General features: G+C 47.6%; 1 protein-coding gene across 6 annotated transcripts in view; it reads left to right on the top strand.

The window, feature by feature from the left end:
* Positions 1-18,808, top strand: part of NR3C1 (nuclear receptor subfamily 3 group C member 1) — a 106,334-nt gene that overhangs the window by 66,575 nt on the left and 20,951 nt on the right. For 5 of the 6 annotated variants that reach the window (XM_045513385.2, XM_074360870.1, XM_074360869.1 and 2 more), the window contains exons 3-4: positions 12,171-12,337; positions 18,217-18,333. In XM_045513385.2, coding sequence (XP_045369341.1) covers positions 12,171-12,337; positions 18,217-18,333 — 284 coding nt within the window. The remainder of the gene's footprint in view (positions 1-12,170; positions 12,338-18,216; positions 18,334-18,808) is intronic. The other variant, XM_074360871.1, reaches the window with a different exon arrangement.

Below are 18,808 nucleotides of genomic sequence, written 5' to 3'. Positions count from 1 at the left end.
TGAACTGTATAGTTTATGTTATGTATTTCCTCCCTGATCTTTCGTATTTATGTCCTTTGTATGTTTTAGTGATAGACAGGCAGTTTCTACTGCATTGGTATAGCAGGGATAGTCAGAAGAGGGGAGGAGCAATCACTGTTGATGTGTAGCTTGACCTCCAGAGTATCTCCTTGATCCTTGTGCAGTGTTTGAAGAATTCTATCAAGATGACTGGATATTGACCTGCAGGTGTGGCCCTGGGTGGCCAAGGCACGAGCGTCAGGAACATGGACCCCGGTGTCAGGCGGTCTGGAGTTCCCACGTAGATTGTGGTGATGGGACTTTGGGTCCACCCAGGGCTCGACGGCCATATGTGCATTTGTCACGTGGAGTGGTGGAAAGGATTCCTTGAGATCATAGATTAAAATCCCTAGCCCTGGGGGTGGGTGGTTGAGGTAAAAATCAGTCTAGTCGTATGCAGTATGAGCAGTAGTATAGTGGGAGTGTTTTGTGTTACCTGGTGGAAAGGTTTGCCGTGTGAAAATGTTCATGTCACTGCCGTCAGTGCCCGTGTTCCTCGAAGAGGATGGCAGACAGGGTGAAGTTGTAGCATTCTAAAGACGACCAGTTTCTTATTCCTTCCTTGCTCTTCTAGGGACGAGTTTACCAGTGTGTTTGCTCAACGTGAAATGTTTTCAGTGATTGCTTTCCATTGTTTCAGTGGATATTTAGGATGTGGGCTGTGAAGTGAGAGCTTTTGCATGCCAAGCTGATGGGAAGGTATGCGGGGAGAACGTGAGCTGACAACTTGGCCTGTGTGGTGGTGGGGGGGGGGGGGGACAGCACAGAAGTTCTTATGCTTATTTAAGAGTCCAGGAATCCAGTGTTGGCTCTAGGTTCAGGTGAGTGCTGAGGATTTTCTTCCTTCCACTGTAGTAATATACATATGAGTGTAGACACAGCGGTTGTGCGGCAGTGTGATTGTTTTGCAAACATTGTAGTAGGGATGTCGAAACTTAGATACTGGTTTAATTGTAGACTATGAGATAGGCCCTAGTTTGGACAGCGTTTGACAATGTCGTCGAACATACAGAGTGTCGTTTACTTTTGAGGTAACTGCTTTATGTGTGGGACCTGCTATGGTAACCCTCGTTAGGGCAAAAATTTTCTTTTGCAGATCATGTGCAGAAGCGGGCCTCGGGACCCTGATTTTGGTGTCAGGAAGAGCTGGGTTTGAGTCGCAACGTGGTGAGCTACTGTGTCACCGTAGGCTGGTCCACCTGTGTAAGTGTGTTTACTTGTGGAAAATAGGGAACGTAGTACTCCCCTTGTAGGTTTGTGGGGAGGATTAAAGAGGGTACCGTGTCTAAAGATGGAGCTTGCATAGTAGGTGCTAGTATTATTGAGGTGCCCCCCTTCGTCTGTGTCAAATCTCTCCAACATCTCCCATGTCGGCTGCCTCCAGTTGTTTTGCAGAATAGATGATGATGATCTAATGTGTGAGGAAGCTCAGTAAAATCACGTCTCCTGGACACGATGCTGGTGGGAGCAAAGAGCCCTAGGACATGGAGTGTGACGTGACAGGACGCACTGATAGAAACATACATCCGAAGGTATCGTATGTAGAGTGGATGAAGATGCCGTGGTCTGTGTATACCATGGAATGGTCCTGGGGCCTAAATGCGTAAGGACTTGTGAAGCCGTCGGAATGGAGTTGAAGAGTGTGCTTTGAAGCGAGGTGGGTGGAAGGAGCAAGGGAAGTGCCGTCTGGTAGGGCCTAGGTGTGCAGTCTGCAAGGTAGACAGTAAGAGTGGCCCGAATGAAGGACTTTTCCTTTGTGACGTAGCTGATGGCTGGCTGGAAGATGTGTCAGCACAGCTAAGCAGCTTTGATGCTTGGATTGCTGCAGTCTGTGGATTCTTCTGTTGTCATGGGCTGTCTGACGTTGAGAGTGATAGAAGTTTCAAAAGCTGCAGCATTCCTCTGATCAGAGAGCCCGTGACGAGTGCACCTGTGTGTCAACTGAAGGAAAGAAGTGCCGTGTGGTGTGTGTGCAGGCAGACCGTCAGAAGTGTACGTAATAAAATTGAAAGAGGCCCAGCCCGGGTATTGTGTACAGTGTGTTTTTTTTAGGGATGTTTCGAGATGGTCTTGGATCCGGAAAGGCAACAGTCGAAAATGCGAGCTGGGAGAACCGAGGGTTGTAGGGGGAGGGCCTGGGGACACACGGAAACGAGTCAGTCAGACAGAGGGCTGGGTCACCTATCAAACCCTTTATTAATGCGTGAATACACAAGGCAAGGAGGAAGGTGCTTCCCGCCCCGTACACGAGACGGCTGTGGGGGTGGGGGGAGGTCCCTGGTCCCAAGCGTCATGTCCGGGTAGGCCGTCGCAGGTGGAAGCAGTCGGAGTGCAGGTGCCTGCAGTGGACGATGGATACAGTTGACAGAGTGATGACGTGGGTTCTTCCCCTCTTCCCCTCTTCCCCTCTTCCCCTCTTCCCCTCTTCCCCTCTTCCCCTCTTCCCCTCTTCCCCTCTTCCCCTCTTCCCCTCTTCCCCTCTTCCCCTCTTCCCCTCTTCCCCTCTTCCCCTCTTCCCCTCTTCCCCTCTTCCCCTCTTCCCCTCTTCCCCTCTTCCCCTCTTCCCCTCTTCCCCTCTTCCCCTCTTCCCCTCTTCCCCTCTTCCCCTCTTCCCCTCTTCCCCTCTTCCCCTCTTCCCCTCTTCCCCTCTTCCCCTCTTCCCCTCTTCCCCTCTTCCCCTCTTCCCCTCTTCCCCTCTTCCCCTCTTCCCCTCTTCCCCTCTTCCCCTCTTCCCCTCTTCCCCTCTTCCCCTCTTCCCCTCTTCCCCTCTTCCCCTCTTCCCCTCTTCCCCTCTTCCCCTCTTCCCCTCTTCCCCTCTTCCCCTCTTCCCCTCTTCCCCTCTTCCCCTCTTCCCCTCTTCCCCTCTTCCCCTCTTCCCCTCTTCCCCTCTTCCCCTCTTCCCCTCTTCCCCTCTTCCCCTCTTCCCCTCTTCCCCTCTTCCCCTCTTCCCCTCTTCCCCTCTTCCCCTCTTCCCCTCTTCCCCTCTTCCCCTCTTCCCCTCTTCCCCTCTTCCCCTCTTCCCCTCTTCCCCTCTTCCCCTCTTCCCCTCTTCCCCTCTTCCCCTCTTCCCCTCTTCCCCTCTTCCCCTCTTCCCCTCTTCCCCTCTTCCCCTCTTCCCCTCTTCCCCTCTTCCCCTCTTCCCCTCTTCCCCTCTTCCCCTCTTCCCCTCTTCCCCTCTTCCCCTCTTCCCCTCTTCCCCTCTTCCCCTCTTCCCCTCTTCCCCTCTTCCCCTCTTCCCCTCTTCCCCTCTTCCCCTCTTCCCCTCTTCCCCTCTTCCCCTCTTCCCCTCTTCCCCTCTTCCCCTCTTCCCCTCTTCCCCTCTTCCCCTCTTCCCCTCTTCCCCTCTTCCCCTCTTCCCCTCTTCCCCTCTTCCCCTCTTCCCCTCTTCCCCTCTTCCCCTCTTCCCCTCTTCCCCTCTTCCCCTCTTCCCCTCTTCCCCTCTTCCCCTCTTCCCCTCTTCCCCTCTTCCCCTCTTCCCCTCTTCCCCTCTTCCCCTCTTCCCCTCTTCCCCTCTTCCCCTCTTCCCCTCTTCCCCTCTTCCCCTCTTCCCCTCTTCCCCTCTTCCCCTCTTCCCCTCTTCCCCTCTTCCCCTCTTCCCCTCTTCCCCTCTTCCCCTCTTCCCCTCTTCCCCTCTTCCCCTCTTCCCCTCTTCCCCTCTTCCCCTCTTCCCCTCTTCCCCTCTTCCCCTCTTCCCCTCTTCCCCTCTTCCCCTCTTCCCCTCTTCCCCTCTTCCCCTCTTCCCCTCTTCCCCCCTTCCCCTCTTCCCCTCTTCCCCTCTTCCCCTCTTCCCCTCTTCCCCTCTTCCCCTCTTCCCCTCTTCCCCCCCATGGAAGAAGATGTTTAGACACATGTGGTGGTGAACAGCCAAGGTGGAAGTGTATGCTATGCAAATTACACTCCGTGATCACCCTTTCAGATGCCTAAAGTCAACTGACATGAAATCCTCTTCCCTAGCTCTATGGCTCTCTTAGGAACTAGGGAGGGACAGCTGCTTGGGAGGGGATTGAGTCCAAACCTTCATTTTACAAATGAGAAAACTCAAAGCCCAGAAACATTAAGTGACAGGCCATGGGTGTCAGACACCTCAAGAAACACATCGCCTCCGTCACTCATCCTTTCCTCACAAAGTCCCTGGCCCCTTACAGCACTGCTTTTGTGAGGCCCCGCTCTGCTCTAACAGCACTGGGTGTGAGTGATGCGTACGCGGGGAGGCGGGCTCAGTGTGGACCTCAACTGAAACGCCCTAGAAAGGTCTCCCACAGAGGCAGAGCGAACACATCACTCTTCCTTGGCCCTGCTCAGTAAGACACATTGTGTTGCCTGAGTGCGTGTTAACAGAAATACCGTGAAAGGCTTCCCCCCAAAGGATCCTTCTGTTTGCGCTGAAAACTATCCCATATCTCTCTGTCACACACGTCAGGGACCCTTCTGCCCCCGCGGGGCCACATGCGCACTCACGCGCTGCGATCACCTGCTGCGTGCGGCTGAGGAGTTACATGTGTCCGCACAAACAAAGAAAACTCCAGGTGACTATGTATAAATGCCACCTTTCAGGGCTACCGCTAGGGGAGAAGACAAAACTCCATTAACTCTGGGTCAGCAGGAGACCAGTCTAGTGCCCGACTTCAGCGCCGTTTTAAATCTCTTTGCGGACTTCTTGTGAATCAAACTATATTGACTTCTTCCTCAGGAGGGCTGTTGCTCCATTTTGAAACACAGTGAAGAGGGTTTCACAGGAACTTTTCCAATCTTTGTTGAATTTTCCTTTTTTTCCATCTTACTTTGCTTCAACGTGGTAGCAAGGGGGGATGACCCTCAGCACAGCCGACGCAGCGAGCTGCAGAGGCCTCGCTGCCCAAGAGCGTGTCCCGCGCCCTCGGGGAGGCCAGGCCTCGTCCCACCCCGGCCCGGTGGCCTTAGCTCAGGGCCGCCGGACCACCGTGTCTCCAGACGGGGCCAGGGGCCCGCGGGGCACCGGCACGCCTCGTTCACAGCTCCTGCTCTGGGCCACTGGGACAATGCCTGGCAGCCTCTTCCGTTGGCAGCTGGTAAACTTTGATCTGGCGGGGCCACCTTGATTCCTACCATTTTTTCCCCTTGTTACTCAACAGTAGTTTCCTGAGGCGAAACTCTCCTTTTCGCTTTTGTTCAACATGAACTTCTCCCATTTCATTCAAAATTTATTACTTACGCTCACTTAAATGGAAGCCTAGGCCAACCACACCATTGGGGGTTCTAACACTTCATCGTCTCTGTTCCTTCCTCTACCTTAGTCAGCAGTACCGCAGCGTTGGGTCAGCTACATAACGACTCCCGCTCAGACACAGGGCAGTGGAGATGGACGGACATAGAACACGTCAGCCACCTGCTACGTTGCCGTTGGGTTACACGTCCTGCTCTGCCTGAGTTCTGTTCTTTATTAGCCCTCTGCAACACCATTTCCCAAAACATGGTCGACAAAGCCCTAGGAATCCCCAACCCTTTGAAAACACTTTCCATGACAAGCCCTGGTCCTGATGTGCCTTTTGCACCCTGTTGACATTGGCAGTGATGATACCGAACCCGTGAGGAGTCACACTGCTGGCAGCTCAGGGCGCAGCAGTCACCGCGCTCCCTGCCACGCAGTCACAGTGCAAGGAAAGCCAGCCAGCTCCTCCTAAGGACATCCTTGACGGGGCACTATGTTACCTCCACTAAACCTCTCCCCTGCACTCTCTGTTTCGTATCTGAGTGACACGATGGGAAGATGCATAAAGCAGTGCCGCAGCAGGTGCCGTACAGGACGGCTGTCTCAGAAAAGACCACGTGCTGGACCGTTCAACTTCTGACGTGAACGCACCACTGCTTCCGCGGTAGAGCGTGGATGAGCTGTGCTTGTCGGTGCTGGGTATCGGGCAGATACTTTCTGAAAAATAGCTGAAGGGAGCTGATCACTTCAAGGAACACAACTGACAGTATTTCTTGCCTATCGATACACATTAGAGGTGTCAAAGAACATTTACAATTTTGAAACCTTCTGTCACCGAGTTTGTGCATCTCTTTTGTACGCTAGCACGAACGGTGTCTACATGTGTAACACCTGTGTCACTTGGGGAACCAGAATTGTTCCGATGACTCCTGCACGGTACTACAGAATCACACCTGCATCAAAGATGCACATTCAAGGGGCAAGACAGGCCAATGGCTTTTCACGTAACACTTACAAACAATCCATTCCTGCACTCACTCACCTTTGTAAAACCAAATGGTCCAACTCTGGTGTACTATCAAAAAAAATTCCTTACGGTGACTGGAATTTACGCTTCTCTTGGACCCTGAACCCTCCCCTGGCTCACAGGGAAGGCTCTTGACAGCACTTCTCATTCCCTACCTACGATCCTCCAGGAAGAGAAGGCATTTGGGGAGGGACAAAAAAGGAAGTTAAAGCCTGAGGGTTAAGGAGAGACGTTTTGCTGGATGATCACTGCACATGTGCCAGTACTTCATATACTCTACACAATTTCCTGAAATGCTACTACTAAGGAAACAAACTCAGACTCAGGGGTTCAGTCTGTTGGCCACTGTCACACAGTTACAGCGGTGGAGCTAAGAGTGGAACCACATTTGTCTACATACATGTGGGTGTGTGTGTATGCATGTGTATATATACACACACACACTGTATATAGCATATATAGACAGAGCCAGATCTCTTCCCAATAGTACTATGCATAACCCAGAACCAGTTAAGACATGCTCTCCTGCCTTTATCGAACTTGCAAAGTTCATGAATGCATTTCCACGCACGTTAGGACTTCCATAGGTGACGAGACCTCTGGATCCTCAGTGCCGGGCATTCAGCTGCCTGCAAGTACGTGCTGAGACACACGGAATCATTTACGAGCCCATTTTCCCTGCTTGTCGGGCTGCGTCACATTCCTCATCCACCCAGGATCCTCCTTCGTCAGCTGCGCTCCTGGCCATAGAATTCAATAGCAAAACCTCCTTCATACATGTTTCTTTCTCTCTCTAACATACACTCAGTAGCCTCCAGAGTAACTCTAGACCCAGCACGCTCTCCATCCTGCATGGGGGACAGCATTCAAGGACTCACCCGGAACATGCACTTTGTTGCTGCGGCTCTTCTCTTATGACAAAGCACTCTGCAGAGAGTCCCTTGGACACAAAACCTTAGTATCTTCAGGATGTCGCACACAGCTGTAAACACAAACGGAAGCAAAGAGCAGCACAGGTTAGCTTTTCCATGCAACACGTGTGTCACACGCACTCTTCCTCTGGCATGCTTTTTCTTTCTTTCTGCCCTATATCCTTCTTAAAAACTGTGATTCAATACGGTTTTACTTTTGAGTTCTAACCACTTCCTACTTCACTGAACCCTACTCCTTTTAGCAGTATCATGGGGTTCGCACGGGCCACTCGATGCTATTTTCCATTCATCTTTTCCTTCCAGGGGTGTACACTAGAGGCCCTCCTAGTGCCCTTATGACTGTGACAAAACCTGATTTTTTCCACTGCTGTCCGTGGTACACTGGGCAGCTTCCCACGGACTCAGTGCTCATCGAAGGGAGCCTGGAATGACTGCCCGATGAGATGTCAGAAGCCTGCCCTACATTCCAGTTGCTTACAGGTCGATCCATCCATCTGTTCGTTTACTTTTAACTTTCCTTTTTGTTTGTCATCTCTAGCTCACAGTTGAGTGACCTCAACATGTTTGCCAAAAGCTTTCATTATAATTGAGACTTTGGGAATACAGTCCTCACTTTGACACTTACACTGCTACTTTCCATTTTCATAATACTTAAGCGTGCTTTTTCATCACCTCTCCACTTTCCCAGCAAGACAAAACAACAAACATTTATTGAATGCTTGCGAGATGTACAAACTATAGACTAGAATCCTGTGCGTTCTCTTTTTTACACAGCACGCGCACATACACACACACACACACACACACACACACACACACACACACACACAGGTGATGGCCTTCACAGCTTACTCGTGAAGAAACAGCCCCACGGTAGTCTATACCTATCCAAGGTCAGGTCACACGACCTTTAAAACGCTACATGTGGGATCGGAAGCATGTCCGTTTCACCACCAACAGGCTCCCTGTTCGACCTCCTACAACTGCATGACCGCACAGACAGGACACGGCATCCTTTGCACACGGTTCTGCAGACAACACATGCCATTCTATTCACAAAAGAGCTCTAAAACTCTCAAGTCCTGTCAAAGGACTACTTACACATTCTTCATACGGGTGTTTCTATCCGTCATGTATATAAATACATCTATAATGGCTTGAGGAAACATGACAGAATTAACCTTACCAATCCTTCAATATTGCACTGATTTGACATACACTGAATACACAGACAACTGGTTGGTCCCTAAGAATAGAAATCAGATGACAGACATGGGCTGAGCAGGACAAGGAGCATCTTCAGAACCGCAGCCAACGAAGTTTCTGCTTCCCTCACATGGCTCCGTGCGCTCCCTCCGGGCCCTCCTCCTTGTCTGTACAACTCTGGCCCAGAGCGGCTCCACTACATTAGGCACAGGTTGCCATTCATCCAGGGTGCCTCGTGCCAGGCCTACAGCACACTCCTTTCAATTTCTTCTCTTCCACTGTGTGTGGTCAGTAGGCACTCCGTCCACACTCCCAGATATAGCAGGGAATCGATGCCTTGTGCCACGGAAGCAACCAGAGATGCTCCTGGACGGTGTTTAGAGAACAACGTGAAACCCTGCCGCCTCTTCCCAGAACCAGGGCAGGGGGAACGTTGGCCTGTTGGCTAAGCCTCTAGATACACAGACGATTGGCAACGTTCAGCACGCTTCCTTCAGGACAAACTTTAGGGGGAGCTTTGAGTTTGAGCCTCATTGCACTGACATTTATAAAACACATGCTCACTCTACACAAAATGCTGTCATTTTACAATTAACTTTGAACCCTTACTCCTAGCACAGAACAACAATAACGATGAAACATAGAACAGTGTCGTTTCTAACCATGATACTAAGCCAAACCATTTTAGTGACATGGCTCTGAGTGACTTTCACCCCGCTGGACATCTAGTCATGTCATCAGCTGCATTTATCAAGGATGACCTAGAGGAAGCTCACCAATGATTCAAGCTCATTCCTCAATGCCATCTCTTCTAGAACTGCAGGCAGACCAAGAAGACCTCAGACAGAGGGGATGGGGTGTCTATGAGCTTGCTCACGCGTAGGAGGAAAAGCATACTGTAGAGTTCCAGAATCAGCAGACTGCTGCCACCCCATTTTTGACAGACACATCACAAGAGAAAGAACGGGGCGGTCTCCAGAAACTAGTTTCAGAGACTTTTGAGGTATGCAAAGTCTTAGAAACTCTCATCACACGGTTTTACAAACTCCTGAGTCACACAGTACAGTTTTGGCTCTAAGGTTATCGTGTAACATGAAAATTCCTTACGAAGATGCAGTATTGGAAGCCGCTGTATCATCTGTTAAGAAGTGTTTTAGGGTCGATTTTTCCTCTAGCATTATAAAGATTACTATGATGTTGACAAATGTATCTTCATAAACCAATGTGAGCATTCATGCCTAACGTAGTGCAGCCGCTCTGGGCCAGAGTTTTACAGACAAGGAGGAGGGCCTGGAGGGAGCACACGGAGCCACGTGCGACAAAATGTTGAGCATTCATGAGTGTAAGTAGACCTTTATCCACGGCACACATGCTTTCAACAGTTCTCTGGGTTTGAAAATTTTCAAAACATACATTAGGAAAACAGGCATTATCTTTAAACACTACACCTACACTGATGGTGGCAAGAAGTCTTACAACGTCAACACCCGACGTAAAGCAGGAAAAGCAGGTCCACCTTTTCCATGTTTGCCTCCAGGACACATCTCGAGTCGGGAGGGCAGAACAGTCCTTACTGGTGGGACCCAAATACTGGAAAAAAGTCCTCATTGTCAGACTGGAAGGTCACACGAGGTCAGGTTTCTGCGTCACTCTCTTCCAAGTCATAAGAACCTGTCATTTCAGCGAGGATGCTATGGGGAACCAGACATTCGAACGCACTCACCCCTCACAGGGACTGCGCGTTTGCTTCCAGACCACCGTGAGAAGGCAGATACTGCGAGACAGCAAGTCACACGAGTTTGGTGCTTTCCCAGTACATGTAAAAATTATGTTTACACTATTAACCGTGCAGTAGCATCGTGTCTAAAAAACAATGCAAATACCTTAATTTAAAAACACTCTTTGCTAAAAAATACTAACCATCTGACAACACACGGTTACCAACTTTCAGTCTTTAAGAACTGCGACCTCTGTGAGTGTCATTAAGCAAAGTAATAAAACGAGGTATGCCTGTAAAATGTTTCCACTTACTAGAGACACGGGTAGAAACGTCATGAGACTCGATTCCATTTAGCAAGACGGCTGAGGAATCTCCATACTGTTTTCCACCATGGCCGCACCAACCAACATTCCCACTAGCACCGTAGGAGGGTTCCCTCTTCTCCATACCCTCTCCGGCATTGACCATTTATGGACTTCTGAATGATGGCCATGCTGGCTGGCGTGACGTGAGATCTCATTATAGTTTTCATTTCCATTTCGCTCATCATTACCAAAACTGAGCATTTTTCTGTACACCTATTGCCCATTTCTATGTCTTCATGGGAGAATGGCTTCTGCCCATTTTTGCTTTGTGGGTTTGTTTCTTTCTTTCTTATTAAGTTCTGTGAGCTGCTTCTATATTCTGTAAACTAAGCCCTCGGCAGTCACATCTTTTGCAAGTATTTTCTCCCAGTCTGTAGGCTGTCTTTGTTACACTGATGGTTTTTTGCTTTGGTGCAGCCATTATGGTCAAACAGGATGGACATTCCTCCAAAGACTGAAAAACAGACTTACCGTATGTATGGTCCGGCAGTCCCACTCCTGGGCATATATCCAGAGGTAACTCTACTTCGAAAAGACACGTGCACCCCATTGTCCATAGCAGCACTATTTCCAGTAGTCGACACGTGGAACCCACCCCAATGTCCATCCACGGATGACTGGATAAAAAAGCTATGGTATATTTATACAACGGAATACTTCCGAGCCAGAAAGAATAATAAAATAATGCCATTTGCAGCAACATGGACGGACCTACAGATCACCCTACTAAGTGAAGTCAGCCCGAAAAAGAAAAATACCGTATGATATCACTTCTATGTGCCCTCTAAAAAGCAGACGCGTGAACTTACTGACCAGACAGAAGCAGACTCACTCACAGACATAGGAAACAAACTTATGCTCGCTAGGGGGAAAAAGGTCGGGAAGGGATAAATGGGAAGTTCGAGCTCTGCAGCTACTAATATATATAAAACACATCAACAAGTTCATACTGTACAGCACTGGGGACTCTCTAATATTTTATAGTAACCTCTAATGAGAAAGAATACAAACACAAATGTATGTAAGTATGTATGTATGTATGTATGTATATGTAAGACTGAAACATGAGGCTGTACACCAGAAACTGGCAACATTGTCAACTGACTCTACTTCAATAAAAAATAAATTCAAAACAATTTCTTAAGGCGGAAAAGATGCCTGTACAATATCTTAAATTCAGAAGAAAAAAAGATGTCCTAAGCATTAAAAAGTGGAGGAAGCGTCTTTTGGGGGTGATGGATAGATGCTATACTTTCTTGAACGTGGTGGTAGATCATGGTGGTAATGACACAACTATCCACTTGACAGAACTCATCAACTGTACACTTGTAAAACGTGAACGTTACTGTATGTAAATAATACTTGCATAAAGGTGATTATAAATACTAACAAATCCTACGCAACTAAAAATGCTCATCTAAGGGAAGCACGATCTCACCATCCTTTTTAAGAATACTTACCAAGAAATTATCTTACTCTTAATTTTGTATAAAAGAAGACTACAACATCATTGGAACCTGTTCACGGAGCCTGTTTTAATGCTGCCTAGTATCTGCAGCCAGAGTACAGTGTGAACGCACTCACGGTGGCGTGAGACTCTAACACAACTGCTTTCATACTTCTTTGGCAGTCGTGACGGTTACCTTCTAACATGCCTCTCTCCTTTCTTTAGCCCTGGAATGAGACCAGACGTCAACTCTCCTCCATCCAGCTCTTCAGCGGCCACGGGACCACCTCCCAAACTCTGCCTGGTGTGCTCGGATGAAGCTTCGGGATGTCACTATGGGGTCCTGACTTGTGGAAGCTGTAAAGTATTCTTCAAAAGAGCAGTGGAAGGTAGTGTGTGTTTTGAAGAGTTTTGTTCTTCCTCTATTGGGTTTCTGTTTCTCTGAGTGGATTTGGAAATGTGTACTATATGCAAAGTCCATTAAAGCTAGAAGTAAGTCAAACCAGGAAGAGGGAGCTGGCTCCTCAGTCCTCTCGTGGGAAAGAGAGACTTCAAAAAGCAACGCAAAGCAGGAGGGGAGAGCTCACTGGTGGAGCGCATGCCTGACACGCATGCCGTCTTGCCTTCCATTTCCACTACCTCCGTTAGAAACCAAAAAGAAAGTTAAAAATAAATAAACCTAATTACATTCCCCGCCCCCTAAAAAAAAAAAAGGAAAAAAACCTTAGTTCAAAAGCAACGTAGGCCAACTAGAATACAATAGAAGAGCATGAACTCAAGGGAGGGAGCACGGTCAGAGAACAGAAAAGAACCGCAAGACGTCGCCGTCACGTACGGTGATCGCGCTAGGCTTCGGCAGTGACGGTGCTCGTCGTGTTACTGGCGCGGACTTCCATCCCCGTAGACTGGCTGCTTCTAAAACCGCCAGCTTTTCCACTCTGGCAAAAATGAGTGACAGTGAAAACCATGAGGGGGGAAAGGATTTGTTTCTGTTTCTCCCTAGTGAGCCATGGCAGTGTGCTAAGGAACGCCTAAATGCGGTGGTGTTTATACGAATTTGACCTGCTCCCGGCCCTCTGGGAGGTCACGGTCAACTTGGAGGGAAAAGATGAGTTAACAATGACAAGCAACCGAGATGATAGCACAGACGGACAAGTGATGCACTGCCTGAGGAGGTCAGGAAAGACAGTGTTTTAGAGAAAGGGATTTCACCCTACAATTATTCTATGCATAGAAATGTGACCCTTGTGACAGATTCAGTCTGCTTACAAAGGCAACTTCTCAAAGAAGGAAACACTCGTTTCCTAACTTATTGGAAGCCCACTAACATTTTCTAATACCAGCAATTTCTCTGGGAAACAAACTTGCATCATTTAGTTGTTTGCAAACCTTTAGAAGGCAGTGTGGCCTGAATGAATTACCTACACCTCTGATTATATGAGTTTTTAAAGACATATCATTATCTATTCATTCACAGGATGAGAAGGATTACTACTACTAGTATCATTAGCCTTGAGTTGTGTTTGCATGTCCTTAACAGTTCTGTACGTCATTTTCCTTTGTTTGGATGGCTTTTAATACATTAACACACTATAAAATGACCCACGTTAGCCACATACGGCACAGCGATGCAGGCTGCGACTGCTTTGCTACATCATCCAGCTACTGAGTAGACGAGACGGTCCTTAGGTAAAGCCCACCGCTAGCTCACACAATGCCACTAACACAGGAGCTGTTATTTACCACAAACCCCAAGGAGAAGGAAGCTTCTTGTCCTTCCTTTACTCAGCACTTCTCAACTCGTTACTGATTTCCAGGATATAAATTCAGTGCTAGCAGTACTGCACTATTCCTGTATATAGTAAAGAATACTGACAGACTGAATACTAAAAGAGACATTCAGAATCACACAGTGGAGCCTTAAAACACTTACAGGTATTTTAAAAATGTTTTTCATTGCTCTTCATCTTCGCTAAAATTGTTCTTTAACACCGGGCTACAGATTCCACTTCCATGGCCTACAGGAACCCAGTGTGTGTCACTGGCCAAATACAATACAGCTGGAGGAAGGAGGGCAATCATTGTCACGGGAGTGCAGCCATGCCCTGCCTAGAAGCATCCACATGTCATTTACCAAGAAAAAAGGGCTAAACATCCCTCCCAAGTGAGACATCGCTGCAGGCCATAGGCCCTCTGGGCTAAATCCCCGCTTGACAATTAAATTCTTAAGACTTGTTTTGAGGTAAAAATGTCATTGACTATTAAATGATACACATTTTGAAACAGTACAGCTAAGTATTTCACTCAAGTATGCTGGCTACGTGACATGATTACTAAGAAAAGGCTAAAATGGGGACTGAGTTAATTAAATCCTTAATTTGGATTTAAATTGTCTTCACACTCCTTCCACCTCTAAACTTTTGTCATCCTTCGCTAGCCTAACTCATAGCAGTTTTTCCACTTTTCCTTCCGAGTCACGATGCAAGTATGCTTTAAGCCCAGATACTTATTTTGCAGCACTCTTCAATCGTGACAAAGGTGCTCGTTGTATGATTTTACAATACTGTGTGCATTCCATTTTTAACACCTGCTAGAAATTACAGGTTATCCACCACATCAGTACAGCATCTATTAAATACCCAAACATTTAAGTATTTTTAGGAAATCTGCAGAAGTTTTACTTCTTATCCGTACAACACACATCAAGGATATGCTGAATTTTTATTCTTTATTCTGAGACTTGCTTTCCTGCTCACACGAAAGAACTGTGGGTAGCTCCACTTCTTTTCATCTAAACTAGTTCAGTCATCTTTTTCCCCCCGAGTCCCTTTTTCCTTTGTCCCCTTTGCCCGTAAGGGCGTGCCATCGTCGTCGGTGGGTCGCGACGGAGATGGGCGTCGGCTGCCCTCTATTTCCCCTGTACCGAGTACCATATATGTGTATCGTATCATGTCATGAACAGCTCTGTGAGCTCTTAGATGGTGTGATGATCCACATTTGCTAGTCCGGGAAACTGAACCTCACACAGCTTCAGTGGCAGACCTAGAACTCAAACATAGCTGTCTCCAAACACACTCTTCACCACGGTGCTGCACTGCCCCCCAGATATGGCAAAGGTCTTGTCTCCTGGCAGTTTACACTCTAGTTACATACTGAGATCAAAGCCCTAACGAGGGGATTACTTAATAGCTAGCATTCATCGAGAGCTTACGACGTGCTCGGCGCTGTTTTTTTAAGAACCTTCGACGCGACGGCCTTTAACCCTGGCAAAAGCACGGCAGCATCGGTGCTCATGTTCCAGCTTTACAGAGATGGGGGAACGGGCTCAGCAAGGTTAGTCAGCATGGCTGAAACCACACGGCTAGGAAACAGAGCTGCCACTGAGATCAAGGGCTCCCTGGCAGCTCACCGTGTACACGTGCCCCTCGTCGACACTGTTTTTGAGAGCAGTCGAGGAAGAAGCCCAAGCTGACAGTCCCAGTTCCCATTTACAACTTGCACGCTTCACACAGGGCCTGCCAACGGCGCAGAGCCCTCGAACACGCCCTTTGCCACGTTGCCCATTTCCTGTAGCGCTTGCCTTCTCTCGGCCGTGTCCGCGCATCGCTGCCCCGTTCCTTCGCATTCGCCTTGGACCACTCTTTCAGTAACAGTTTACTTACAACAGCAACAACTTGACTGTCCCTCCTGGGTTAGCTACTTACTCATAGGTAACAAATTGTCCCCCCAATCAGTAGCTTTCAACAGTAGACTTACTATATCATACACTTTAGGAGAGTCAAGACTTTAGGAGCAGCTCATTAGCCGGGTACTCCTGAAGACTCTCATGAAATGACATCAGGCTGCGGGTGGGGGCTGCAGACATCTGAAGGCTGGACGGCAGCTGGAGGACCCACTTCCCAAACCGTTCACGATGGTTTCGGCAGGAAGCTTCAGTTCCTCGCTCTGTGGGCCTCCTCTCTCAACGTAGCAGCCAGCATCCCTCTAAACACATGATACACAAGACAGGGTGACAGATATGGAAGCAAATCGTGTTTATAACTTCATCTCACATGTCACACACGGTCATTTCTGCCATACATTTTGGTCACACAGACCCATCCTGGTATACTATGGGAAGTGATTGCCTAAGAGGGTGACTGTCAGAAGACACACTGCTGGGGGCCATCTGAGAGACCGGTAACCACACCTACTGAGAATAAAAATCAGAATCCATAGCCAAAATTACGTATCTACCATAAAAAAAAATAATGCACACAAAACAATGTTAAGCAATTCCAGCTGACCTGAAGGCTCTTCTCCTGACATCTCATCTGCCTTCTTTACAAAAGGAATTTACCAAGTGGCAGAAGACAGCAATGGCAGTGTCTCGTCGTCTCATCAAAAGCATTGACAGGCAGGGACTTTTACTGGTACTTGTCCATGCCTTATAAAATAGTAACCGCTAGCTAACACTCCCCCTTTTATAGAGAAGACACCCAGAGACTTACCCAACTTCCTATAACCAGACAGAACTGATTTTAGTTTATGAAGGAAAAGGCCCCCAGTCCTATAGCTCAGATTCCTAACTGTGCTCAAGACACACCTGGGGGAAAAATCATTAGCTTAACATGTACGTTCTCATCTTTTGCTTAGATATCTATCAAGCATTGCACCTTTTCCTGTGGAGAGCAGTGAGTCATCTCTTCAGTTGTCCTTTCTAGTCGCTGCAGGACAACAATTCAGGGACGTTCCTCTGGTAGAATTGCTTTGTAACTGCTCCAGCGATGATGGCATCTGTTGTTCCTATTTAAACTTTATAGAGGACAGAATTATGGGGTTAATGCTTCCATTCCATGTCCAAGTCGAGAGGCTAGGAAACGTACACGATACAGAGAGGAACTGAAACAGCTGGTACCGACATTTGGCATTGGAGCACGACTCTGGAACAAAGCAGAATTGTAGGCCAGCAGTCAACTCTGCGGCCTGTCCTCACAAAGAACTGAACCTGATACTGTTAACCAGCTCCCCAAAACGAGCGCTTGCAAGGAGCACTGTGACTTACCATACTACGAACAAGAAAAATACAGTATGTTTTCATCCAAGTCAAGGGTAGGGTTGGCCTATGCCTCAACGGTCTTTTCCCAGAAGTCTGATCTAGGTATATTCTGCCGAGCAAATTCATAGTTACGATCTTCTTCTCTCTTCCTGGAATATGATCTACTTGAGAAGACAGACGCCCTGAAGTCTTCTGAAGACCGTCCCCTCTGGTATCGTGGGCATGGACTCCTCATTATCTACTCTAGCTACGGGACGTGCCGGCCTCGTGGAGGCGGCGCCCTCCGTGTCTGCCAGGCTAGCGGATCCTCCGATCCTTTTCTTCAACAAAAAAAAAACTACACAGATGGATTTGGGAGGTGGGGTCCGGGGTTGGAACACTTTCCTTCTTTTCCTTTTAAACTTTCCTTGACATTTTTGGCCAGGTGACAACTGCATCTTAACCTCTGAACACATTATTGAATACTGTGTGCCAAAAAAGATTTTAAGCAGTAGCGACCTTTCATATTTACATTTTACTATCTGTGAAATAATGATCCAATATCCCTAAGATACAATTCTTCACTTTGCCAAGTCTGATGCACCCGGCAGCCTTAACATTCAAGATTCAGTGCTCACCTATCATTTCGTTCAGTATTTGGAGGGCGGAACACACTTTGTTGGCATATGGTGACATCATGTTGAACTACAGTCATTTTCCCTTTAGGATTCTCATAATATTTTTAAACCACTTTCCTCTGTCACTCCTCCTTCACATTAGGTCAGAAATCATAATCAAATAGTCATTACACAGATACTCTAACTTTCGTTAAAAAGAAGAAACTGTTTAAAGACCATTTAAAGAACCGTTTATCCACAAAGAGGATCCGTGCGGTGGGTAGTGACTGGACAGGGGCAGGAAGAGGGCTTGTGGGGTACTGTTGTTGATCCGAGAGCTGATGATGTGGAAGCGTCCCGTCTATCACAATTTGGCAGGCGGTACGCTTACGATTGGTGCCCATTTCTATATGTATACTGCAGTCGAGTTTAATAAACTCTGTCGAACACAGTAAGACAGACTTTTGAGGCTGACCCCTCCACTCTGTAACGCATGTAAAGAAGTACACTGTCCCTTCCTTCATCGGTGCCTTTGATCCTGGGCTGTGTTCCACCCAGAACAAAAATACAAAGCCTGTCCATGAAAATATTCTTTTAGACCTCTTACATTTTAACAGTGTCTTCCTTTCCCATTTAGGACAGCACAATTACCTTTGTGCTGGAAGAAATGATTGTATCATCGATAAAATTCGAAGGAAAAACTGCCCCGCCTGCCGCTATAGAAAATGTCTTCAAGCTGGAATGAACCTGGAAGGTAATCTTAAGTATCCAAAAGGAATTCTCTCTGCATCAGATAAAAATGTATCGTTTTCCTTTTTAAAATCTAAGAGATGAAGTATTGACAAGTAGAAATTTTTAAATGACTCTTTCATGATCTGCTCAAGTGTACTCACCCCCTCTTACTACACACAGTGAATTCAGTATACCCAGACCATAGACTAAGAAAGAAAATTATGTCACCGTGAACTTTAGAGTATTGTAAGCAGCATTACTTTTATCTTACTCCTTTTCTCAACATCAGAACTATTTCCTACGGTTAGAAATACTGCTCAGATATTTTTGCATGTCCACTTTTCTGTTAGTTACCTCTTACTTGACATAGGTGTATGTATGTGCTGTGTGTCTATGTGATTTCTTACCGATCGGTAGCAAGGAGGGACTCCTCAAGGACACATTGGATAGTTTTGTTTTTTGAGTAAGGAAGGAATCCGAAACGACTTCTAAGTTTA

Source organism: Camelus bactrianus, chromosome 3, assembly GCF_048773025.1.
Source record: "Camelus bactrianus isolate YW-2024 breed Bactrian camel chromosome 3, ASM4877302v1, whole genome shotgun sequence".
NCBI classification, from domain to species: Eukaryota; Metazoa; Chordata; class Mammalia; order Artiodactyla; family Camelidae; genus Camelus; species Camelus bactrianus.
The sequence above is the reverse complement of the archived record's forward strand: the minus strand, read 5'-3'. Positions and strand labels throughout refer to the sequence as shown.